Source organism: Nematolebias whitei, chromosome 21 (assembly GCF_014905685.2).
Source record: "Nematolebias whitei isolate Nwh7 chromosome 21, NemWhi1, whole genome shotgun sequence".
Lineage (NCBI taxonomy): Eukaryota > Metazoa > Chordata > Actinopteri > Cyprinodontiformes > Rivulidae > Nematolebias > Nematolebias whitei.
Genome location: NC_056518.1, coordinates 19,147,099 through 19,166,934, shown reverse-complemented (window position 1 = coordinate 19,166,934; position 19,836 = coordinate 19,147,099). Strand labels below are relative to the sequence as shown.

The 19,836-nt window shown below is 41.9% G+C and overlaps 1 protein-coding gene across 1 annotated transcript in view; it reads right to left on the bottom strand.

Annotated features, from left to right (window-relative positions):
- LOC119427735 (formin) overlaps positions 1-19,836 on the bottom strand; it is a 60,107-nt gene that overhangs the window by 21,449 nt on the left and 18,822 nt on the right. The window contains exons 6-14 of the mRNA XM_037695374.1: positions 17,313-18,010; positions 13,862-14,003; positions 9,162-9,249; positions 4,369-4,430; positions 4,150-4,238; positions 3,286-3,415; positions 3,058-3,204; positions 2,910-2,969; positions 2,691-2,811 (exon numbers count right to left, since the gene is read on the bottom strand). Of these exons, the coding sequence (XP_037551302.1) occupies positions 2,691-2,811; positions 2,910-2,969; positions 3,058-3,204; positions 3,286-3,415; positions 4,150-4,238; positions 4,369-4,430; positions 9,162-9,249; positions 13,862-14,003; positions 17,313-18,010 (1,537 nt within the window). The remainder of the gene's footprint in view (positions 1-2,690; positions 2,812-2,909; positions 2,970-3,057; positions 3,205-3,285; positions 3,416-4,149; positions 4,239-4,368; positions 4,431-9,161; positions 9,250-13,861; positions 14,004-17,312; positions 18,011-19,836) is intronic.

Sequence of the window (19,836 nt, the reverse complement as noted above, 5' to 3'; positions counted from 1 at the left end):
GTAATATTATTCCTACTTCGCGGTTTTTCATTTATCGCGGGTCTTCAAGGTACATATCCTCCTCAATAAATGAGGGACTACACTGTATTTCGATTAAGAAAATATTTGTAAATAAAATTAAATATTTCGAAAAATATAAAAGTTACAAAAACAAAATGACATAGCATCCATCCCCTAAATGAACTAAATATTTCGATATATGAGTGACTAAGGTCGTTTTCACACTAGATAGTCCGGTAGACTCGGTTCGGTTCGGGACCAATATTCATGACATTTTGTTACATTTGAGCTGGTGAGTTTGCATTCACACTGCACTGTGCAGTCGAGCCAACCTGTTGAACCAAGCTGTTCCCCCGCTCGCCTGTGGGGGCGCTGCACCAAGAACTACTGAAAGAAACGACAAAAACCTCTGAAGACACGTCTTCTTCTTCTTTTGTAAATAAAAACAAAAACGAAGTGGCATCAAGTTTTAACAGTTTTAGGAGTTATATTTTGTCATTTTTCAAAAATGGACTTAGCATGAACAGAAGATGAGACAGAAGACCATGGAGAATATTGTTTTTCCACACAAGGCAGCTGACGGCTCCATATAAGGTCAGAGCAATGCATGTTTGTTTACCCTGCGGAGCAGGGTCGGGTCTGTTTACATTCACACTGTACTTGAACCGCGCTGGAGTTTGTTTCTACCAGACCGAGACCTAGGTTTTAGCCCGGGCCAGAGTTCGCCTTTTTGTTCCGTGACAGAGTTCGATGGTGCGTTCACACCTCCCTAAATGAACCGGAATTTCTAGGAAAACGAGCTAGAGTTCGATTAAAGCGGACTAAACAGGGCTAGTGTGAATGCACCCTAAGTAGCTAGATTGCAGAAAATGTACAAAAAACCCTCCAAAAACAGGAAAACAGTGCAAATGTTCACACATCAATAGTGGGACAGACTACATTTAAGTCCTACAGTAGGTCCTCACAGCCTCTCACTCATCCTTCTCCCCTGAGTGGAGCCAAGAGAGAGGTCATCACCCTCTCTTCAAACAGGAAGCCCCATCAAAAGTGGATCATGTTTCTGCACAAGCCAGTGAAGAAGAGAGCAGCCAAGAGGATGGCGACCTGTCTCTGATCGTCACTGATGGCTGGTGAAGCAAAAGACAGTCACAACTCCTGCTGGTGCATGTATGACACTTGTTTTGATGCAGATATGGAAACCTTGAAGGAGATTAGCCAAAGCGAGGTGAATTTCTCATCATTAGTACTAAGCCTCCTGACCTTTGACCCAACTCTTGAGAGCAAGACACTACCAATCACTGCATTCACCACCTTAGTATCAGGTGAGGGCCAGGCTGCTTTACTCCAAGTCACACAGTGGATGTAAACCAAATGGTGATTCAGTGTTACCTTCTCAGTATCAGAGAATGTTCACTTTGTGGATAAAAGAGATTTGTGTTAGTGTTATAATTAGGACCAGTTGTGTTCTTCAGGCTGGTTTATAATAGCCACGCATAAATATTTATCCCTGTTGGCTGGAGAGGAAAAAAATGGTGGAAGTCATAGGTGGAGCTCACCAAACTTCCAGAATTCAGCGCTCACCCGCCCTGCGATGCTAATACGCCTGAGGACTACTGTGCCAGACTGTGTTTCAGCAGGGATCAAATACCAGCACCCTTATCCTGCATTTATTGTCTTCAGGTCTTCCATTTTTCCTAATAAATGAGTGACAGCTTGAGGTGGGTCTGGGTACTTTAACAGACTCTTTGTGCTTTTCCCTCAGGTCAGAGAGGAGAGGGCTTTAACAGCAATGTGGAGCATATCTAATTGCTTTCATATGCTGTATTAATGCTTGATTTAAATAACCACAGACACCGGGGGCACCATCGCCTTTAACCTCAGCATGGTCAAGACTAACTGGCTGCCTGGCTGCAGCGCCTCGGCAGCAAGGACACAGCAAACATAAAAACATCAAAAGTGTGTTTATTTATTCGCCAATTGTTGCTGTGATATTGCCTCACCGAAGAGGAATGTAGCTGTGTTTTTGGAGCTTACTCCTACTTTAAAAATGCTCTGGACACAAGGATAATTGGAGATGTACCTCCATCTGTGTCCAAACAGAAGAAGCTGTGGTGTTATGAAGACATAGTCAGATACAGTGTCCGGAAACTGAGAAGTTGCCACAGGCGTTTTATGAGGTCCTGAATATACACACAACACTCTCTGAGCAGGAGATGGAAAAGTCCATACGAAATACTTTTATATTTAAACTGCTTTGACGAAAGATGGTAATGTTCACAATTACACAGACTGATCACCAATGACACAAAAATGACCTAAACTTCTAAATTTGACGCTGTCACAAGGATGGACATGAACATGCTGCTGCATCCAGTGATGCTCTCGAATCACACGCCTACATTTTGCAGCCTGTTGATACCACTTGGGGACAGTCTCAGGAAAATTTAAAGGGTTATGTGTTCTTGGTCAAGTAGTTCTAATATGCATTGGAAAAATCATGTTTGGACAAAAACCTGCTGTTAAATATGGTAGGTGTAGGACTGGATGGTAGTCTATCTGCACTGGTTGGACATCTTCAGTGTCTCACTTTGTGGAAGGTGAGATCAATGTAGATGGATCTCTTTGTGCACTCATGTACCAGACCTAAGGATTATAGTTGCAGTGAAAATAAAGGTTTAGACAAATCTTACCAGTTAGATCTTTCTTTAGTTTTCTGATGTCTTTGGCTAGGTCATCGAACCTGACCTGTGAAGCCTGAAAGAAGTCTTGAGGCTCAGGCAAAGGGAACACGCTCTTTTCTGTGCCGGCATGCTATAAACACAGAACACAGGAGTACACAAGTTTGAAAGAGCTGTTTAAATAGAGGGGAAACCTTGATACCTTGATGTAAAGTGTACAATTTAACTTACTTTGTCAAAGTTGCGCAGGTAGTATAAAACAACATAATCCACTAGATTGATGCGATTGTCCTGATACAAAATTGAATAAAAAAGAGGTATTGCACTAACAATCATTAGAATATCAAGGCAACACTAGAAGCTTTAAGGCGGTAGATACCTTGCTTTTGACATCTTTAAGTTTAGGGAGGATCTCCAACCCAAAACCATCAGCCTGACCTCTTGTCCGGTTCCCTCCATTCATATAGTTTCCAAAGGCCAGAACAAGACCCATTACATCCTGCATGCTATTACAGTCAAGCAGTTCCTGATAAACACACAAATGTTCAGGTTAGTAACCCTTCGGATGGCTTGACAATACATTTACGCCAGCGTTTGTTGTTCTTACTTTGCAGACACCGGAGATGAGCACCACCTTGCGATGTATGGAGGAGATAGTGTCGAGGAACACTGACTGGAAAATGATGCAGTGGGCTCGGCCTGCAAAGTCAGGAATCTGGGAGAGCTCGTAGAGAAACCTGGAAGGCAAAAATCGGGGGAAGGAGGTGAGAAGCAAGGGGTGGGGAGGGTGTGTGGAGGAGGAGGAATGGGGTGTGATGTGTTATGACAGAATTAAACAAAACGTCTAACAGGAAGGACTATTCTGGGGCCTTGGCAGGCCAAGCTTCCCCACACAGGCCGGCTGAGTCAATGTTGCTGTTCGCAGGCAGGCGGGCAGCTGATAGTCATGAGTGGTGCTGTTCGGTCGGGTTTGAAAGGTCCAAGGGGTCGGGTGGAGGGAAAGCAGCGAGCGGTGCACAGAGACTGATCAAAGGTAGCTCTGGCCTGATGCGGGACGACTTATGTAAACAGTGCCGTGTCGGAGGGGAGCGGAGCGGTTACATCCTGTGTGATTAGGGCCTGCTGATGGAGGTGGACACTGAGTAAGGATGACTCAGGCAGCTATAGTGACAGCTCTGGTCAAACATGGAAATAGAAAGGCTAGGCTGAGAGGCACCACTGGATCCAAGCTTCATTAACTGGCCTGGATTAACTAACCCCGACTGGAACTACTGGAGCACCATCTATTAACAAATCCCTTTTTTTTGTCCTCATAAAAATAGGATTTTTTTTCCCAATATAATAAGAGTTAACCTACAATCATACTTCTTTTAACTTGTGATGATGTCACCCATGCAAACAAGATTTAATTAAGGTAAAATACCCTTTGCATGTTGGGAAAATGTTGGAATAATTATAAAGACAATCTTACTGTTCAGGTTTGTCCAACAGTTTCACTTCATCTTCTTTGGAAGTCTCGTAATGTTTCGTTATCTTCTCCATTTCATCACTGGTGGCCCTCTGTGAGGATGCACAACTTACTGTCCATAACTGAGATCTACATCAACACAACTATAAAATCCTGTTAATACAACAACAACAATAAAGTTATTTCTCACTGCTTTATTACACGAAACATACAGGCACTTACATTTTCGTACAAAGCTTCAATAGTCTCCAGATCCACCACAGAGTTGTCCACATTCAGAACAGCTGGTAAAGATAACAGTGAAGACATTCATTGTAAGCTGTCACTCTTATAAATGGGAGAAGTCTTGGCCCAAACACGCTGCCTTTCAAGTACCGACAGTGAAGAACAAGCTCCACTAGAGAAATAAACTGATGATAGCTCTGCAATATCGTTAAAAGTTAGATAAAACATCATTATATTTGATGTAAACAGTTTGCAAGATGTCCCGTGTGTCAGGAAAAAAACTAGAAAACGTGACATAACCATGAAAAAAAAGTAGATTTGACTGAAACCAGAGTGCTACTTGTATGCTACAACACATCTACTCCTAAATGTAAAGAATCTTAAAGCTATGTGGGGAAGTTGTACCTTTAAGGGATGCAGATATTTCAGGTAGTAAAACCAACTCTAACAGACATTTCCTCATCTCTTGACCAGGACAAGCAAATCAATCAAATCAGGGAGGTGGTGCCCTTTGTCAAAGAGGAAAGCTTAAAAACAGCTTGACCTCTGAACGGACAGGCAGAACCACCACAGCTGTAACGCCCAACTAATCATTTTATATTGATGAAGAAGATCAAATGAAAAACAAATAGATGGTGCAGAATGTAGGCTTAGCCAAAAGGCTGCATGTATTCACACAAAGTAAAAAATAAAGAGAAAGTAATTTCCATTCAGTGTCTCAGACGTGTCCTTGGTTTGTGGCTTGTGATGCAGGACAATTTTGAAGGAATGACTCCACTGTCTCCAGATCAGCTAACAATTGTTTGGCTGGACTCTGCCAAGAAGGGCTTTGCAACACAATCTGCTTTTCTGTTAGTCACTTAGTGCGACAAAAAAACAACAACTTTAAGATATATCAAACAGAAGGGATTTAATGAAACATGGGGAAAATGAAGCAAAAAGACAATTGTAGATGCATTAGCTGGTAACATAGAAGTTCATGCTCAATAATCCAGGTAAATAAATCCAACAATGCTCAGTCAGGTCATCTGGACAGTTCCTTTTTTTTGTTGAGGGACGTTTCACCCTCCATCCGAAGGGCTTCATCAATCTAAGAAGTCACATACAAACTGTTTTCACCACCAAGCAGTACACTCCTATAGTGGACCAACCAGTTTGCTGGTGATAAGATGGTTTCTGGGGGCTGTCCTGTCCTGTTGACTCCTCTCAGGCAACCACAGCCAAAATGGTTCAAGACATCAAAGTTCATGCTCAATAATCCAGGTAAAGAAATCCAACAGCGTTCAGTCAGGTCATCTGGACAGTTCCTTTTTTTAGTTGAAGGACGTTTCACCCTCCATCCAAATGGCTTCATCACTCCGAGAAGTCACATAGCAATCTAAACTCTAAACTGAGAGGGGATAAAAGCCACGATAAAATGGCCAGTGTTTTGTCAACTTGTGGCCCCTGGGCCATAACTTGTCCAAGAGCTTCTGGCCTGCAATGTGTTAAATTATTAATTAATTATACATAATCCGAGACACTTGATACTTCAAGTATCTCGGGGTTTTGTTGACGAGTGAGGGAAGAATGGAGTGTGGGATTGACAGACAGACTGGTGCAGCGTCTGCTGTATTGCGGACTATGTGCTGGTCCGTTGTGGTGAAGAGGGAGCTGAGCTATAAGGCAAAGCTCTCTGTTTACCGATCGGTCTATGTTTCTACCCTCATCAATGGCCACAAACTCTTGGTAGTGACCAAAATGTCTGAGCCTCCCTGCTCAAGCTGCTGCCCCCGCGACCCAACTTCAGAACAAGCAGAAGATAATGGATGGATGCATATAAATAATCTGGTAGAGAGATCAGTTATGGTCCAGTTCAGAAAAGTCATGGGATGGCAACTCGTTTTAATCAGATCCAGCTGAAAGGCTGAGACGCAGCAGAATACTTGCAGGCAGTGTGGCTAGTTAGCATAGTAGGATGCAAATAGCACCAAAATGTCCATAACCTGAGTTTATGTCTCACAGAAAACACGCTGTATTAAGTCGTGTGATCTCATCTTAATTCAACTGAAAGGACGAATACAATTATTTAACTGTTGCATCAACTGCTCCATAACGTAGCTGCACTTACGTAAAAGTAAAACATATATAACATACTTTTTTTGGTGCATTTCCATTTTATTCATTTATGTTAAACTCAAATTTCTCATGTTGTTTAAAACTAAAGTTATAATTATTTAATAGAATTAAAAAAAATTGAGAGTTATGATCTATGGACAATAATTAGCATATTACAAAACAAAACCCTAAAGAACTACAACAATTTTCAGTCAGGTCATCTGGACAGTTTCTTTTTTTGCTGAAACGTTTCACCTTCCATCCGGAAGGCTTCATCAGTCAAGGAAACACACAACACAGAACTGATCCTTCCCTCAAACAGCTTACTCCAAAGTGGAACAAACCAGTTATGTTGGTGCTAAGATGGTGTCTTTGGCACGCCCCCTCCTCTGTTGCCAGCCCTCTTCCTCGTCGACAGTCATGTCAAACTGTTTCAAAACCAAAAAAGTCCATGCGCAATAATCCAGGTATACAATCCAACAATTTTCAGTCAGAAAACTGTTGGATTATATACCTGGATTATTGAGCATGGACTTTTTTGGTTAAAGAACTACAGGGAAACAAACAATGAGGAAAAAAATTATGAGCTTTGTAAAGGCCATTTGACTTATCACTGTTGTTTGGCAATAAAATCAAACCCACCAAGAAATAAACCTGAGTTCTAAACTTAAACTTTTTTTTTTCCCTTCTTTCGGCTGCCCCCTTCCTCAGGGGTCGCGAACAAACTCGCACAAAGACTTGGCGATTGTTTTTAATGCTGGATGCCCTTCCTGATGCAACCACAGCCCTTTGTGTGGAGCAGAGAGCTGCTTTCTAGGACACCCGGGGAGCAGATGGGGGGGGGGGGGGGGGGGTTAAGGGCCTTGCTCAAGGGCCCAGAGTGGAGCGAGGGTGGAGGCAGATGTGGGTGCTTCAACTTTCCCACCTTTGTCGGTTCGGGGAGTTGACCCGACGACCTTCCAATCACAGGCCCACCTCCTCTAACCTCTGCACCACCACTCTCCCATAAACTTAAACTAGAAGATAATTAATCTTTTATAATAATTAATAATCTTATTTATTTAAATATGCTATTGATTTATCTTTTTTCAAGCAAAGAGAACATAACCTCCATGAAAACCTTCTTGGTATCAACAAAATGGCCCAAATTAGTTCAACACGTTAGCCCCACTGCCTTGTGTCTTTAAACACTAACAAGCCAACTCGTTGCACTCTGGCTCGCAGCTGCTCTGTAGCAGAGGAGCTGTCAATGTGCTCTCAGAGTCTGGATCAGAGAAAACGCTGGAGGTCCATTTCCTACATCTTATTAGAGTGGATTATTCAGTCCCTCAGCCATGCAGCCGTCAATCACACACCAAAGGGGGGCCTGCTCCAGTGTGCACAGGAGCGCTCTGATCCGAGGGGAGCCGGATATCTCTCCACACCGACAGATCAAAGCCGGCCTGCCAACGGCCTCACACCCTCTCCTTCCACTTTTCACTCCTGTGCGTGTATGTTGTGTGTGAGGTGGTGTGTGCGTCTCGTTGCCCTTGAATCATGGTGGCCCTTGAGGTCCCCCAGTCATTTTGACCGGTGCCTTTGACCCCCTCTTTCTCTCTCTCTCTTAACCAGAATGCTCCCCTCCGTCTCTGTTCCTCCCTCCCTTGTAGTTGTAATTGCATTACATGTGCCATGTCCTTTTAATTTGGCAACAAAGGGGAGGCCAAGCAGGCGAGACCGGACTTTAGAAATGCTTTTTTAAAGGTGCCTCAATTGTCAAATTTAAATTGTCCATTTCACATTCACCTCCCATTAAGGCATGAGGAAACAGCCTCATGCTGGGTGGGAATGAGCCCTTTCTACAAAATGACACTGGAGCAGAGCTAAAGGCATCGAGGGCAAAGGAAAAATAAAAAAATCTAAACAAGATGGTCACAGTACTGTTTGCTTTGTGTTTGAGGCAGTTTTATGTGGTAGCCCAGTGTCTGCTAACTGTAGAAGGTGGTTTTGTTCATGCTTAGATCATTAGTGGGGTGTCAGTCCCATTAGGCTTGTGGAAACCGTCACTGGCTACAATAAACAGATCTGCTGGCCGCATGCTCAGACTAGCAGGCGGCAGGCTTTCTCCGCCACAGTCCCAGGACAGGACTAATTCCTGGCCCATCTACGATGTCCCCAACACACATACTTTGTGTTTACACACGCACATACACACAAAGATATTGCATTTTCCACATAACTACCTAGCATGCAATCAATTTGTGTAGCTATTTAAATGAACGAGATGGCAATTTGATTTTAAGCAGTGCAGAAGCCCTGACAGACCAAAAAAAAAAAAAGTTCTGCTTTCGTCTCGCTCCGGCTATTTCTAATTTTGACAAATAGAGACTTTTTTCTTTCCCACTGTGGTAACTGGAAAACTCATCCCAGTTCCACTTAAGTCACAAATTAATCCAAAAGAAGTGTCTTAAGTTACAAATTAGCTGCTGTCAAGAAGCAGGAATTTATCCTCCGCTGCAGGGTTCACTATCTCATCTCTAAAAATAACTCCATCTGCATTTCATCAGGAGTCAACCTCAGTTTACTGTTTAATGGGAAAGTAAATTTAGGTTGTTGCTGCGGAGTCTAAATCCCAGAACTTCTCTAGTGAATGACATGAATGCAACGATTTCACCAACTTCTAGAGATGTTGGAGCTACTGAGAGGATATTTACCTTGCTGAATGTCCTTCATTTCCAGGTGCAGGCTGGATATGAGGATGCCGACTGCCTGTGAACGCTTCCCGTCCAGCAGCTTTATAATCTGAAAAATAAAAGGAGGACATAATTCATGTTGCAGTGATTCAGGGTAAAAGCTAAAATTTTTTAAAAAAAGTTAAAAGTGGGGACAGCAGCGTAACTTGTGATGAAGAGGAAATGAAACCAAGAACCAAGGATAAATGACGAAGCTGATGCCTGTAATCCCAGATAGTCTGAGACTCACATCCTCTGGATTTCCTCCAGTGGTTAAATTCACCAATAACCCATTAAAATAATGCAAATATCTGGAAAAGATGGAGCAACTTTGTACCCCCCCCCCCCCCCCCCACCCCCAAAAAAAAAAAAAAAGGAACACGTTGACCCCTCAGCTTTCCCAAGCAACATACGTCTGGATTGTCCCACAAATATCGAGTCGCAGTGAAAGTACAAAGAGCAAAGTGGCACCATAAAAGGACAGTGTGGAAGAGAAAGGCAAAGAGAAGCAAAGCTTTTATAACAAACTATAAATTCACAGGATTTTTATTTGTGCTTACACATGGTCACAATTACTTATGAGTGAATTAGCTGTAAAGCCAGAGAAAGTTTTGGCAAGGTAAAGCCCTGCTCTAAAAGTTAATGTGTCAGGCTTCTTCATTAGGTATTATGGCGTTGTTGGCTACTGGGGCTGTCCAGTTGGAGCCAGAGAGCAGAAGCCTTAGAAGTAGGTATTGCATTACAGGGCGTTAGTGGGTGCCATGCTGCTTCCAGCTCTATTACCTGGATCACTAGAGATCTCCCACACTCGGGACCTGAGAAATGCCTGAGTACCAGGCTTTCCCAACACCTCTAATTACTACCTTTGGGCGGGCCACACACTCCCCCCTAAAAAAGAGAAATATCAGCCTTGAACTTGCTCCCACTCACTCAGGCAACATCACTTGCCAATTAGCCAAACCAGTTAGGCTAATGAGAAAGGACAAGTGATGCTGGATGCTTGCTTTCTGACATGCAAGCAGCTGGGGCGATGCTGATGCTGACACCTGCAGACACTAAGAGCTAAGGGCGCCCTCCTGTGGACAGAAAGGCATGAAGGATGGAACCTGGGAGTTAAATAGATAAATACATAAATAAAAGGGATGGCTTTGAAGGATATCGTCCACCACCTTTCATGCCAGAGTTTTAGACAAAGATCATCTCATTTTGACAATTGATGGAGTTCTATCTGTTTTAGTCAAACCTTCAAATCGACATTATGCACTCGGCTATTGCTGCTGTAGATTATAGCTTAATATCTGTTCAGTTGGCTGAGTTATGACCATTGTTGTGTTATTTAATGCCAATCAGCTGAGGGGGACATATGAAGCTGACTCCAAATGTAAATCAGTTGAACGTATCAACATAAAGATTACTTTCTGCAGTGATGCATGGCATATTGCTAGCAGGACAGACGAACACATGCACACACAGTCACGGGCAAATGCATGATCGCTCTGCCTTTGTCTCGATAAAGCATGAAAAAAATGAGCGAGCTAAGAAAATAAACGATTGAAGAAGACGGGGAGTGTTGGGGTTTTGAGCTGAAGCAGGTGGCTGATATCAGGGGATGCAGATAGTTTACACTCTTTCTGTTTGTCTAGAATCACCCAGGCATAAGTAACAATAATACAAGATCGAGACTTCTCATCAATCCTGCACTTTCACCTGGCGCCGATACTTTCACGCACCTACGTCAGACCCCGGAGTTCAAATATGTCTTTAATAAACGCGCAATGATTGCTAATAAATTAAAATCTGGCTAAGGAAACAGTTTGTTTAAAGAGCTCAGCACCAGCTGTGCAGGAAACTACGATTGCTGACGCATGTATCTGCACCCAGACAAACTCAACAGCATGTTTGGCTAAAAGAATTTCTTCGTTCTTATCTCTTTTCCATCCTCATCCCTCAAGAATGCACCTACTGTACAGGCCAATTCCCGCACCCTCGCTCTTCTATAGATGCTCCATTTTTGGTTTCTTACACCGGTGAAGCCACATGCAGGCAATTATACCATAGGTCCAGACCAGTCCAGTCCAGTTCGGTGCGGCCTGCTCTGGTGGGAGAACTCTCCTCTATGTCATCTCCTTAGCTTTGATATGCTAATCAGCAGAGAGCAAAGAGCTACAGAAAAACAAAAGCTTTGATTTTTATTTTTTTTTACTTTTTATGGCACACATGATAAAGATTAACTCTCGCACGTAGGCATCCGTTAGAAATCTTTTGGCACGTGCACTTGGTGGGAATCAGGAAAGTGGCTCATATGCATAATGCACACACACATTCCAATCCCACACACTCATCTCCCCTCGCCGTTCGGAGCCCCAGGCGGTGGCGTTAGCATGATCTGGCAACACTTTCTGATCAAATGCATAATGGTTTGTCATCACACACACACACACACACGCATGGAAGGCGTGCACTGAAACATACACGTGCTGGTGAAAGTGCAAACAAAAAACAGACTAGAGGGGGTGCAAGGGGGTTCTGAAGCTCGTCATGCAGATACAAATAAAAATCCAGGACTGGTGTTGGGAATTACACAGAGGGGGCGCAGATCACAGTCGGATCGGACTCTGCAGCATAAAATTTAAAGAAACAAAGAGCGCAGGTCGAAAAGCACAACAAAGAAAACAGAAAGTAGTTAGAACTGGAAAATAAGAAATTTAAAGCAGCTTGCAGAGAAAAGAAATGCTCTAAAACAAGAAAGGATAGTAAACAAAAAATGGTGCCTCGGTATACTCTGTAACAAACTTTTCACACGAAGCAAAATTAGAAATCTTTTATTATTTCCAGACTAAAACGTGGAGACCAGAGCTTAAACTATTAACCAATCAAATTGACATTCATTCAACAACTACTTCTTTTAATCATAATACTAATTTTTTTACAGGTCTCTTGTAAATGAGTCCTCGAGGCTCAATGAGACTAACCTGTATACATAAAGGTTGAATTGAATTTAAGGGGAAAAAAAGTAGAAAAATACCATATCATAATATAAATGTGGATTTTATTTAAGATTGTTAGGGACTGAATAACTTTAAATACTCATAATTAGGCCTCTCAAAGCAATTTACTATACAAGTGATGCTTGTGAATATAAATTATGCATGATTATTTATTAATTTAATGGTGATAATTTAAATAAATGTGAAGCTTTGCAAAATGTGAGTAAGAATAAACTGCAAGATCAGTGTTTAGTCATGTGAGGATTGTTGTGAATGATTATTAAGCATGCACAATAATAAAATCCTGTTCGAGTGTATATTTTTCAGAACCACTCTAAGCTAGCCTTTTCTTGCTATGTTAGCGCAATTCATTGAACTATGTTTTTGTCACATTTTCATCTGTTCATATTAAACAAGTAGTGACGGCTCAGCTTCTCCAGCATCTGTCGGCAAAATCATTCAGCAGTAAACATTCACACTGCATTTTTGCAGGAAATGCTCATTTTACTACCGGTAGTTTCTTCGTATCTTACCTTTTTAAAGACACTGATTCAAAAACTGCCATTTTATCTATTTTTGTTTCTACTTTTACATTATTGTTTACATTTTACAAAATATCCCAGCTATTTTTTGAAAGAACGTTTGTGATAATGATGCTAGCTGTAGCAGCACGACCAAAATGTAGTTTATTCCACGTTAAACCTCCGGTAAAGTCAAACATTTTATTCCACAGTGTAGTTGCTGATAGATAGTCCTCCATTTATGCTCTCTTCCTTGAAAAGCTTGCCTTTAAAAGTGAGTCATCTCCAACTCTAACAGCATCCTTTCAGTCTCATCCGTCATCACGACTCTTCCTGTCCTGAGCTGAACTTCTTGGAAGTTATCCTCAGCGTGTGATTCAGATGATTTCTCTCTCAAATCATTTCTCACTCTTTTTCCCAGAACATAAACTATCAGGGAGTAAAAAATAAAACAAGTAAACAAGTTTCTGCTTCTTTCCATGAACGTGAGCCTCTTTTCTTCCCTAATCGCAGACTTGGACTCCAAACGCGGACACTGAAGTTCAAATACTGCACAGCAGGTTCGGGGAACAAAATATTTAAACAAAGATAACAAATTTCTTCAGGGTGCCATACAACAAATACTAAACTGGACACTTGGTTTACTTTTATTTGATATGAACTGATTTCAACAGAGTTTCCATGTAAGTGGTCAAGTCTCCCCCAACAAGCTGATGTAAGCCAAGACAGGAGACAGTTGTCTGAGCTGGATCAAATGTTGGACAGTTTGAGTGACCAGACTGCTTGGAGAGATGTAGGGATGGAGACCAAGGACACACACACACACCCACACAGAATGGCCCTCTGGAGCAGAGTGGAGCCTTTACAAATTGATCAGAACAGGGGATGTGTATGGATTTAACAGGCCGAGACTGGGGCAGTGGCTGCTTTTTAACTGCTCGGACGCCACACAGAGGACCTGACAGAGCTGGCTGCAGGAGTAGTGCAGAGTTGCATCATTGGACGGGGCACCAGCAAGTGAGCAGGTAGATCAATCCGGCAGAAATTTATCTAGCTACGCTATTTTTTTCTTGACTTTTACAAGGCAAGTTTTGCACACGTCTCTATAACAGTACTGCATAGCAAAGGAAGAGAAAACACACACACAAAGAAGTGAACTCGGTTGGCCCAGTACCTTCTTAGTTTTGGCTTTCTTTTCATACGTGTCTGACAGGGGCTTCTTCTTCTGCTGCAGAGCGGCCTTCGAAAAGAGATCCTCGAACTCGTTAGCACTGACGATATCAGGCTCCTTCAGAGAACCCCACAGTGTGTTGTTGCTAGAAGAACAAACAAACAGATGCATCAAAACTCCAGATACATGGTGCAAAACATGACATCACACTTGCTCAGACAGCAGGCATGCAGCAAGGGCGTCATAAATCCAGCGTTGTGGAAGTTTATTTGATGTTTATTCAACCTGTTTTCCATTTTCCATTTCGCAGTCCGGACAAAAACTTGGCTGGATTTCCCCCCCCTCAATCTCGACTTTCGGGGAAAATAAAAGCCATGTTTACGAGCTAGGTGATAAAAATAACAAAAGTTTCAGACAACCTTTTTGTGTCTGTGTGATGGGATCATTTCTCGTCAGGACAAAAAGAGAGGGAGGGAGATGCTGCGCTGCAGAAGTTGCTGAGTAACGTGGAAATAAAACAAACAGAGTTTGGAAAAAAAAAACGTGGATGAAGTCAGGAGGATGTTCGGCGCTTTGATGGTACAAACACGTCTTCTTCCACACGTCCAGCTGTGCTTTCGCTTCCAAAATCTGTTCATCAAATGGACATTAAGAGTCTAATCAAGAGCGTTTGGAATCAAATGAATCTATTCAAAACAAAGACTTTGGAATGATGACACCGTCATTACCGTTTTTAACACACTGCAGATCATTACAGCTCATTTTTTGAGGACCATCAACCAGGACAGAAAGACTAGGCAGCCAAGAGGTTTTCCCTTGAGATAATCATGATAATCTCATCGTTTTGACAAAACCTTGTTTTGATTTTGTTCGTGTAAACGCCCAAAATATAGAGCAGGGAACTATTCTGGAAAAGAAAACTGCATCTGACTCTCCCACAAGATTTACATGCAGGACACCGTTCCAAGTGACAAATTAAGCCTACTGGTAACTAGAGAAATTGCATTTCCTGCAAAAATGCAGTGTGAATGCTTATTGCAGAAGAACTTGCTGAAAAACAGCTGAAATTAACTAAAAAAAACATTTTGAGATGTAGCTGAAATAGAAGAACAATCAAATTTTCTGAATTAGATTTAAATAAGAAGCAGAAATGAGCACAAAAATTAGGAAATTAACAAAAAAAAACAAACAAACTAAAAAGTAGCTGAAAAGGCAGAAAGAAGTTTAAACTATACCAGAAGGAAGCGGAAAGAACTGAAATGAGCTCAAAATATGTTGAATAAGCTGAAAACCTAAAACTAGCATCAAAAGAGCTAAATAGTAGCCAAAACTGTGAGAAAAAAAGCTGAAAGAAGTGGACATTATCTGAAAAAAGCTGAAATTAGCAAAAAGCAGCCGAAATTTAGCTAAAAAATAAGCAGAAAGAAGCTTAAATTACCAGAAGGAAGTAGAGAGCACATTTTTGCCGAATTAGGCTGAAAAAGGTTGAAATTAGTGCAAGAAAATTTGGAATAGGCCAAAAAAGCTAAATTAGTATAAAACAGCTAAATAGTAGCTAAAATAGCAGAAAAAGCTGAAACTAGCAGAAATAAGCTGAAAGGAGCATAACAAGTTGAAATTAGCAGAAATAAGTTAGAAAAAGCACAAAAATGTTATAGTTAACAGAAAGAACCTAAAAGGAGCACAAAATAGCTGGAAAAAACACACAAAAAAAACAGATGAAATTAGCTGAAAAAAGTTTCAATTTGCACAAGGAAGCTGAAAGAAGCTGAACCAGAACAAAACATGAAAGGAGCATGAAAGGTTGTAAACAGATCTAAAGATTTGAAGGATATAAAATGAGCTCAGTTCATTTTCTACAGGGCAAAAAGTGGCAGAAAAGGGTAAAATGTTACAAAAAGCTAAAGTTGCACCAATACCAAAAGTCATAGCAAGATTGTCCTGAAAGAGATGAATGTTTTGCTATACGATTTGTTAAAATACCACAAAAATTACGGAATGAGAAAGATGCTGAAAAATGAATGGAAGAAAAATGGATCACAATAGTGGAAATGCTTCAAAAACATTCACACTAATAAAATCAAATCCAACAAACGTAGCTTCCAGAGATCGTTTAAACAGCTGTACTTTGGTTCACCATACAGTCAAACCTCACACTGCTCCCCTTCATCACACATTCACCAGAGATCACTACTGCTACAGTCAAACATCTGACCCATTTAACGCCCCTTAACTTGGATCTTTACAGCTAATTTATAGCTGACATGAAGCTGCTGTTGAGCAGTCAGACCGGTCCTGGATAGGACTTACTCTACTAATCTAACCACGGAAATACAAGGTCGTAAATCTTGAAGGATAGCATTTGGAGGCGACGACCACAGCCTCTGTAAATGGTCTGGATAATCTACTTACTGTTACAGATTGCCTCAACCAAAATATCAGCATTGGAAAAGTCTGACAAGACAAGAACATCAGGCACGTGATTGATGAGAGCGACCAGGGATTAGGGCAGAATATCAGAACCATTAGAATAATGACGTCAACGCTCAAACATGAGCAGAGAAATTCGGTTTTCTGACCTGAGCTTTGTTAAAAATTCAATTAAATTCAATTCTGTTTATTTATATAGCGCCAAGTCACAACAGAAGCCACCTCAGGGCACAGAACAGAAACGTTCCTACATTTAAAAGTAAGGTAATAACATTATTTATCTGAGGAGCAGACTGCTTTGAGTTCAACTTTATCACAGAACTCTCATCTTGAGCAAGCACGAAGGCGACAGTGGAAAGAGAAAACTCCCTCATGACGAAGAAACCTTTAGCAGAACAGGGCTCAGGACAAGCGGCCATCTTCTTCGACCGGCTGGGTTTGAGAGGAACAGGAAGAAGGAACAGATACACAATGGCAGGTTGAGAATCACATGTTAAGATAGAAATAGTATCAAACAAACTATTCAATTTTAACAATTCATTTAAGGAAATTAGGTCAATTTGTCCTCTAGTAGTCTAAGCCTATGGCAGCATAACAAGCTGCTAACTATACTAACTATACTACTAATCCTAACTATAGGATTTATCAAAAAGGAAAGTCTTAAGTCCAGTCTTAAAACCGGACAACGTGTCAGCCTCACGGACAGAAACTGGACGTTTGTTCCACAAGAGAGGAGCCTGATAACTGAAAGGTCTTCATCCCATTTTTCTCTTGGAAACTCTAGGAACCACAAGTAAACCTAAAGTCTGAGAGTAAAGTGCTCTGTTGGGAAAATATGGGACAATAAGACCTGTAATATAAAATGGAGCTAGGTTGTTGAGGGCTTTGTAGGTTAGAAGTAAGATTTTGAATTCAATTCTGAATTTGACAGAAGGTTAACCCGGAGAGATATGGTCTCTCCTACAAACCCCTAAAAACCCGTGTGACACTCGGTGAAATGTTTGGAAATGGGATCTGAACATACCTGTTGTCCTGTATCTGTATCCTGTTCCAGTACAGAGGCTTCATGGGACACGCGGGCTCCACCACAGGTTTCCTTGGGGCATTTTCCACTTTCAGGCCAAACCCGCCCATAGGTGGTGGAGGCGGGGGGCCACAGCCTGGAGGAGGGGGAGGTGGAGGTGGACCGCCTCCAGGTAGGCCAGGAGGAGGGGGTGGAGGTGGTGGGGGTGGTGGGCCACCTCCTGGCAGAGGAGGAGGAGGAGGAGGTGGTGGTGGCGCACCAGTGTGGCCTGGCAAAGGGGGAGGAGGGGGTGGCACAGGTATGCCTGTAAGGCCTGGAGGTGGAGGAGGAGGAGGAGGAGGAGGAGGGGGTGGTGGTATTCCAGAAGGGCCCAGGCCTGTCTCCGATTTAAAATTCTGCTCAATAGAGTCCAAGTTGAGTTTTTTAGGCAGGTTCTGGTTGGGGCTTTGAGCGAGGGCCGCTCCACCCCCCTCTGGGCTCTTAATAAACGTCTCCCTGTCGGTCTGGATCCCCACGGTGCGCCACGTCTTCAGGGTAACGTCATCCGCAGTGGACACGGCCACATCGCAGACCAGAGTGCAGTCCTGAGCCGCGCTGCGCGACTTGTTCCTTCGCAGCTCAGCAATGACCCCCTCCAACTGTGACACGGTGACGGCGTGCTCCCCTCGCACCTCGAACATTTTCAGCTGTAAGTCCGACTGTTGGGAGCAGAACAGCAGATGGAAAACAGTTAGAGCCGCATCTGCCAATCAGGTGCTTTACTTGGACTGAATCCAAATTATAATTGTTCTTAAAAGGCTTAAACGAGATTCACCATTTTTGAATAGCTTCTTAAACTAAAGATGTCAGTCTTACAATGAAGTTTTCACGTTTCCACCAATAAAAAGTATTTCAGCTAAAACACTGTATCGACTGAAACAAGAAAACTTGTTTTGCAACAAATTCTCCACATGTTCCTCATTAAATCCAGCCAGTTTAGAATAAGAATTAGGCACGTTCCCACCATTTGTTATGGGCCGACTCTGGCTGGGACGTGTTCCTCAGAGAAAGCACAAACCCTTTAAAGTGTTGACATTAAATCAAAGGCAGGCCAGCAGACGGGCTGAGAAACCAGTTTCCAGGTCAGCTTCACGGAGGCAGTGGCCCGTGAAGCAATTTATCAGCGGTACAAATTAAGAAACATGGCAGAACCTCATTCTTGTGTATTTCGTGATAAAGTTCTCGAGACAAGAAATGTTCATTAGAAAATCTGTGTATGTTTTTACTTGGACATAATGATATACATTTTGAAGTTTAAACAAAAGCTTCAGTTGTGAAAGAAAATAATCCTTCAGATGTTTTAGTGTCTGTATTATAATTAATATTACTATTATTGAATTGTGTTTATTAAAAGAACAACAGCAGCATCCACAAAGGTTCAGCACAGGGAAGGGAACTTCTTCCCAGATGATTCCATGCTGACTTGGTGCCATCTTGTGGCCACGTCTATCAGATGCTTCGTTGCTACATTCAGTAAAAATGTTTAGTTTTGTCTCAATCTGCCACAAACGAACCTCCTTTTTTAAATTGTCATTTGTATTAATTTCATTGATGGAGAGATCTCTGGCATAGGAGGCGTTTTGATTCCAAGCCTGCAGAAAGTCTGCAGCACGTCAACTTGTTTTCATTCATTCAACCTTTATTTAGACAGGTTAATCCCATTGAGCCTCGGAGACTCATTTACAAGAGAGACTTGAATTTTAACAGAGTGATGACAACAGTGGACAACAACGACAACAATAGACAATCATAAAAGATGTGTACATTTTATTTTTTTTAAAAAACAAGTATTAAAAAATGGCAACCAAAAGGAAACAAAAATAGCTAGATTATAAGGCGATGTAGAAAACTAAAAACAGGAACATGTCTGCATTGGTTTTTGCCAGGAACTTAACAGATGTTTAAAGCCACTTAGAGAGGTCAAGGATGAGAGCTTCAGATCTTTTTGAAAGATATTCCAGAAAACAGGTGTGGAGTAGAAGTCCCTTTTGCCAAGTTCAGTCCTCACTGAGGGGACACTGCAGGTAATAATGTCCTGAGAGCGCACGCTGTAGCTGCACTCACACAGTGACATGTAGGAGATGTACAAAGTATGAAGGCAGTAGACTGAGAAGTGATTTATAGATGAAAATGTACCAATGAGAGTCGGCATGAAGTTAATGATGACCACTTAACCAGTGAATACATGCTGCAGTGATGGGTACGATAATTACAGCCAGTTATGAATCTTAGTGCACCATGATAGAAAGTTAAGCACTTTGATAACAGTCTATCTGTTTTAAATTGTGCTCTATAAATAAATATGACTTGACTTGACTTGACTAGACAGCATGCAACATCTGCAGGGTGCTTGTAGGAGCGTTCATGTAAATAATGTCACCATAGTCGAAGGAGGGAAGGAAAGTCACAGTTACAAGGTGTTTCCTAACATTAAGAGTTAGACAGGATCTATTTCTGAAACAAATTTAACTTTCAGTTTGCTTAC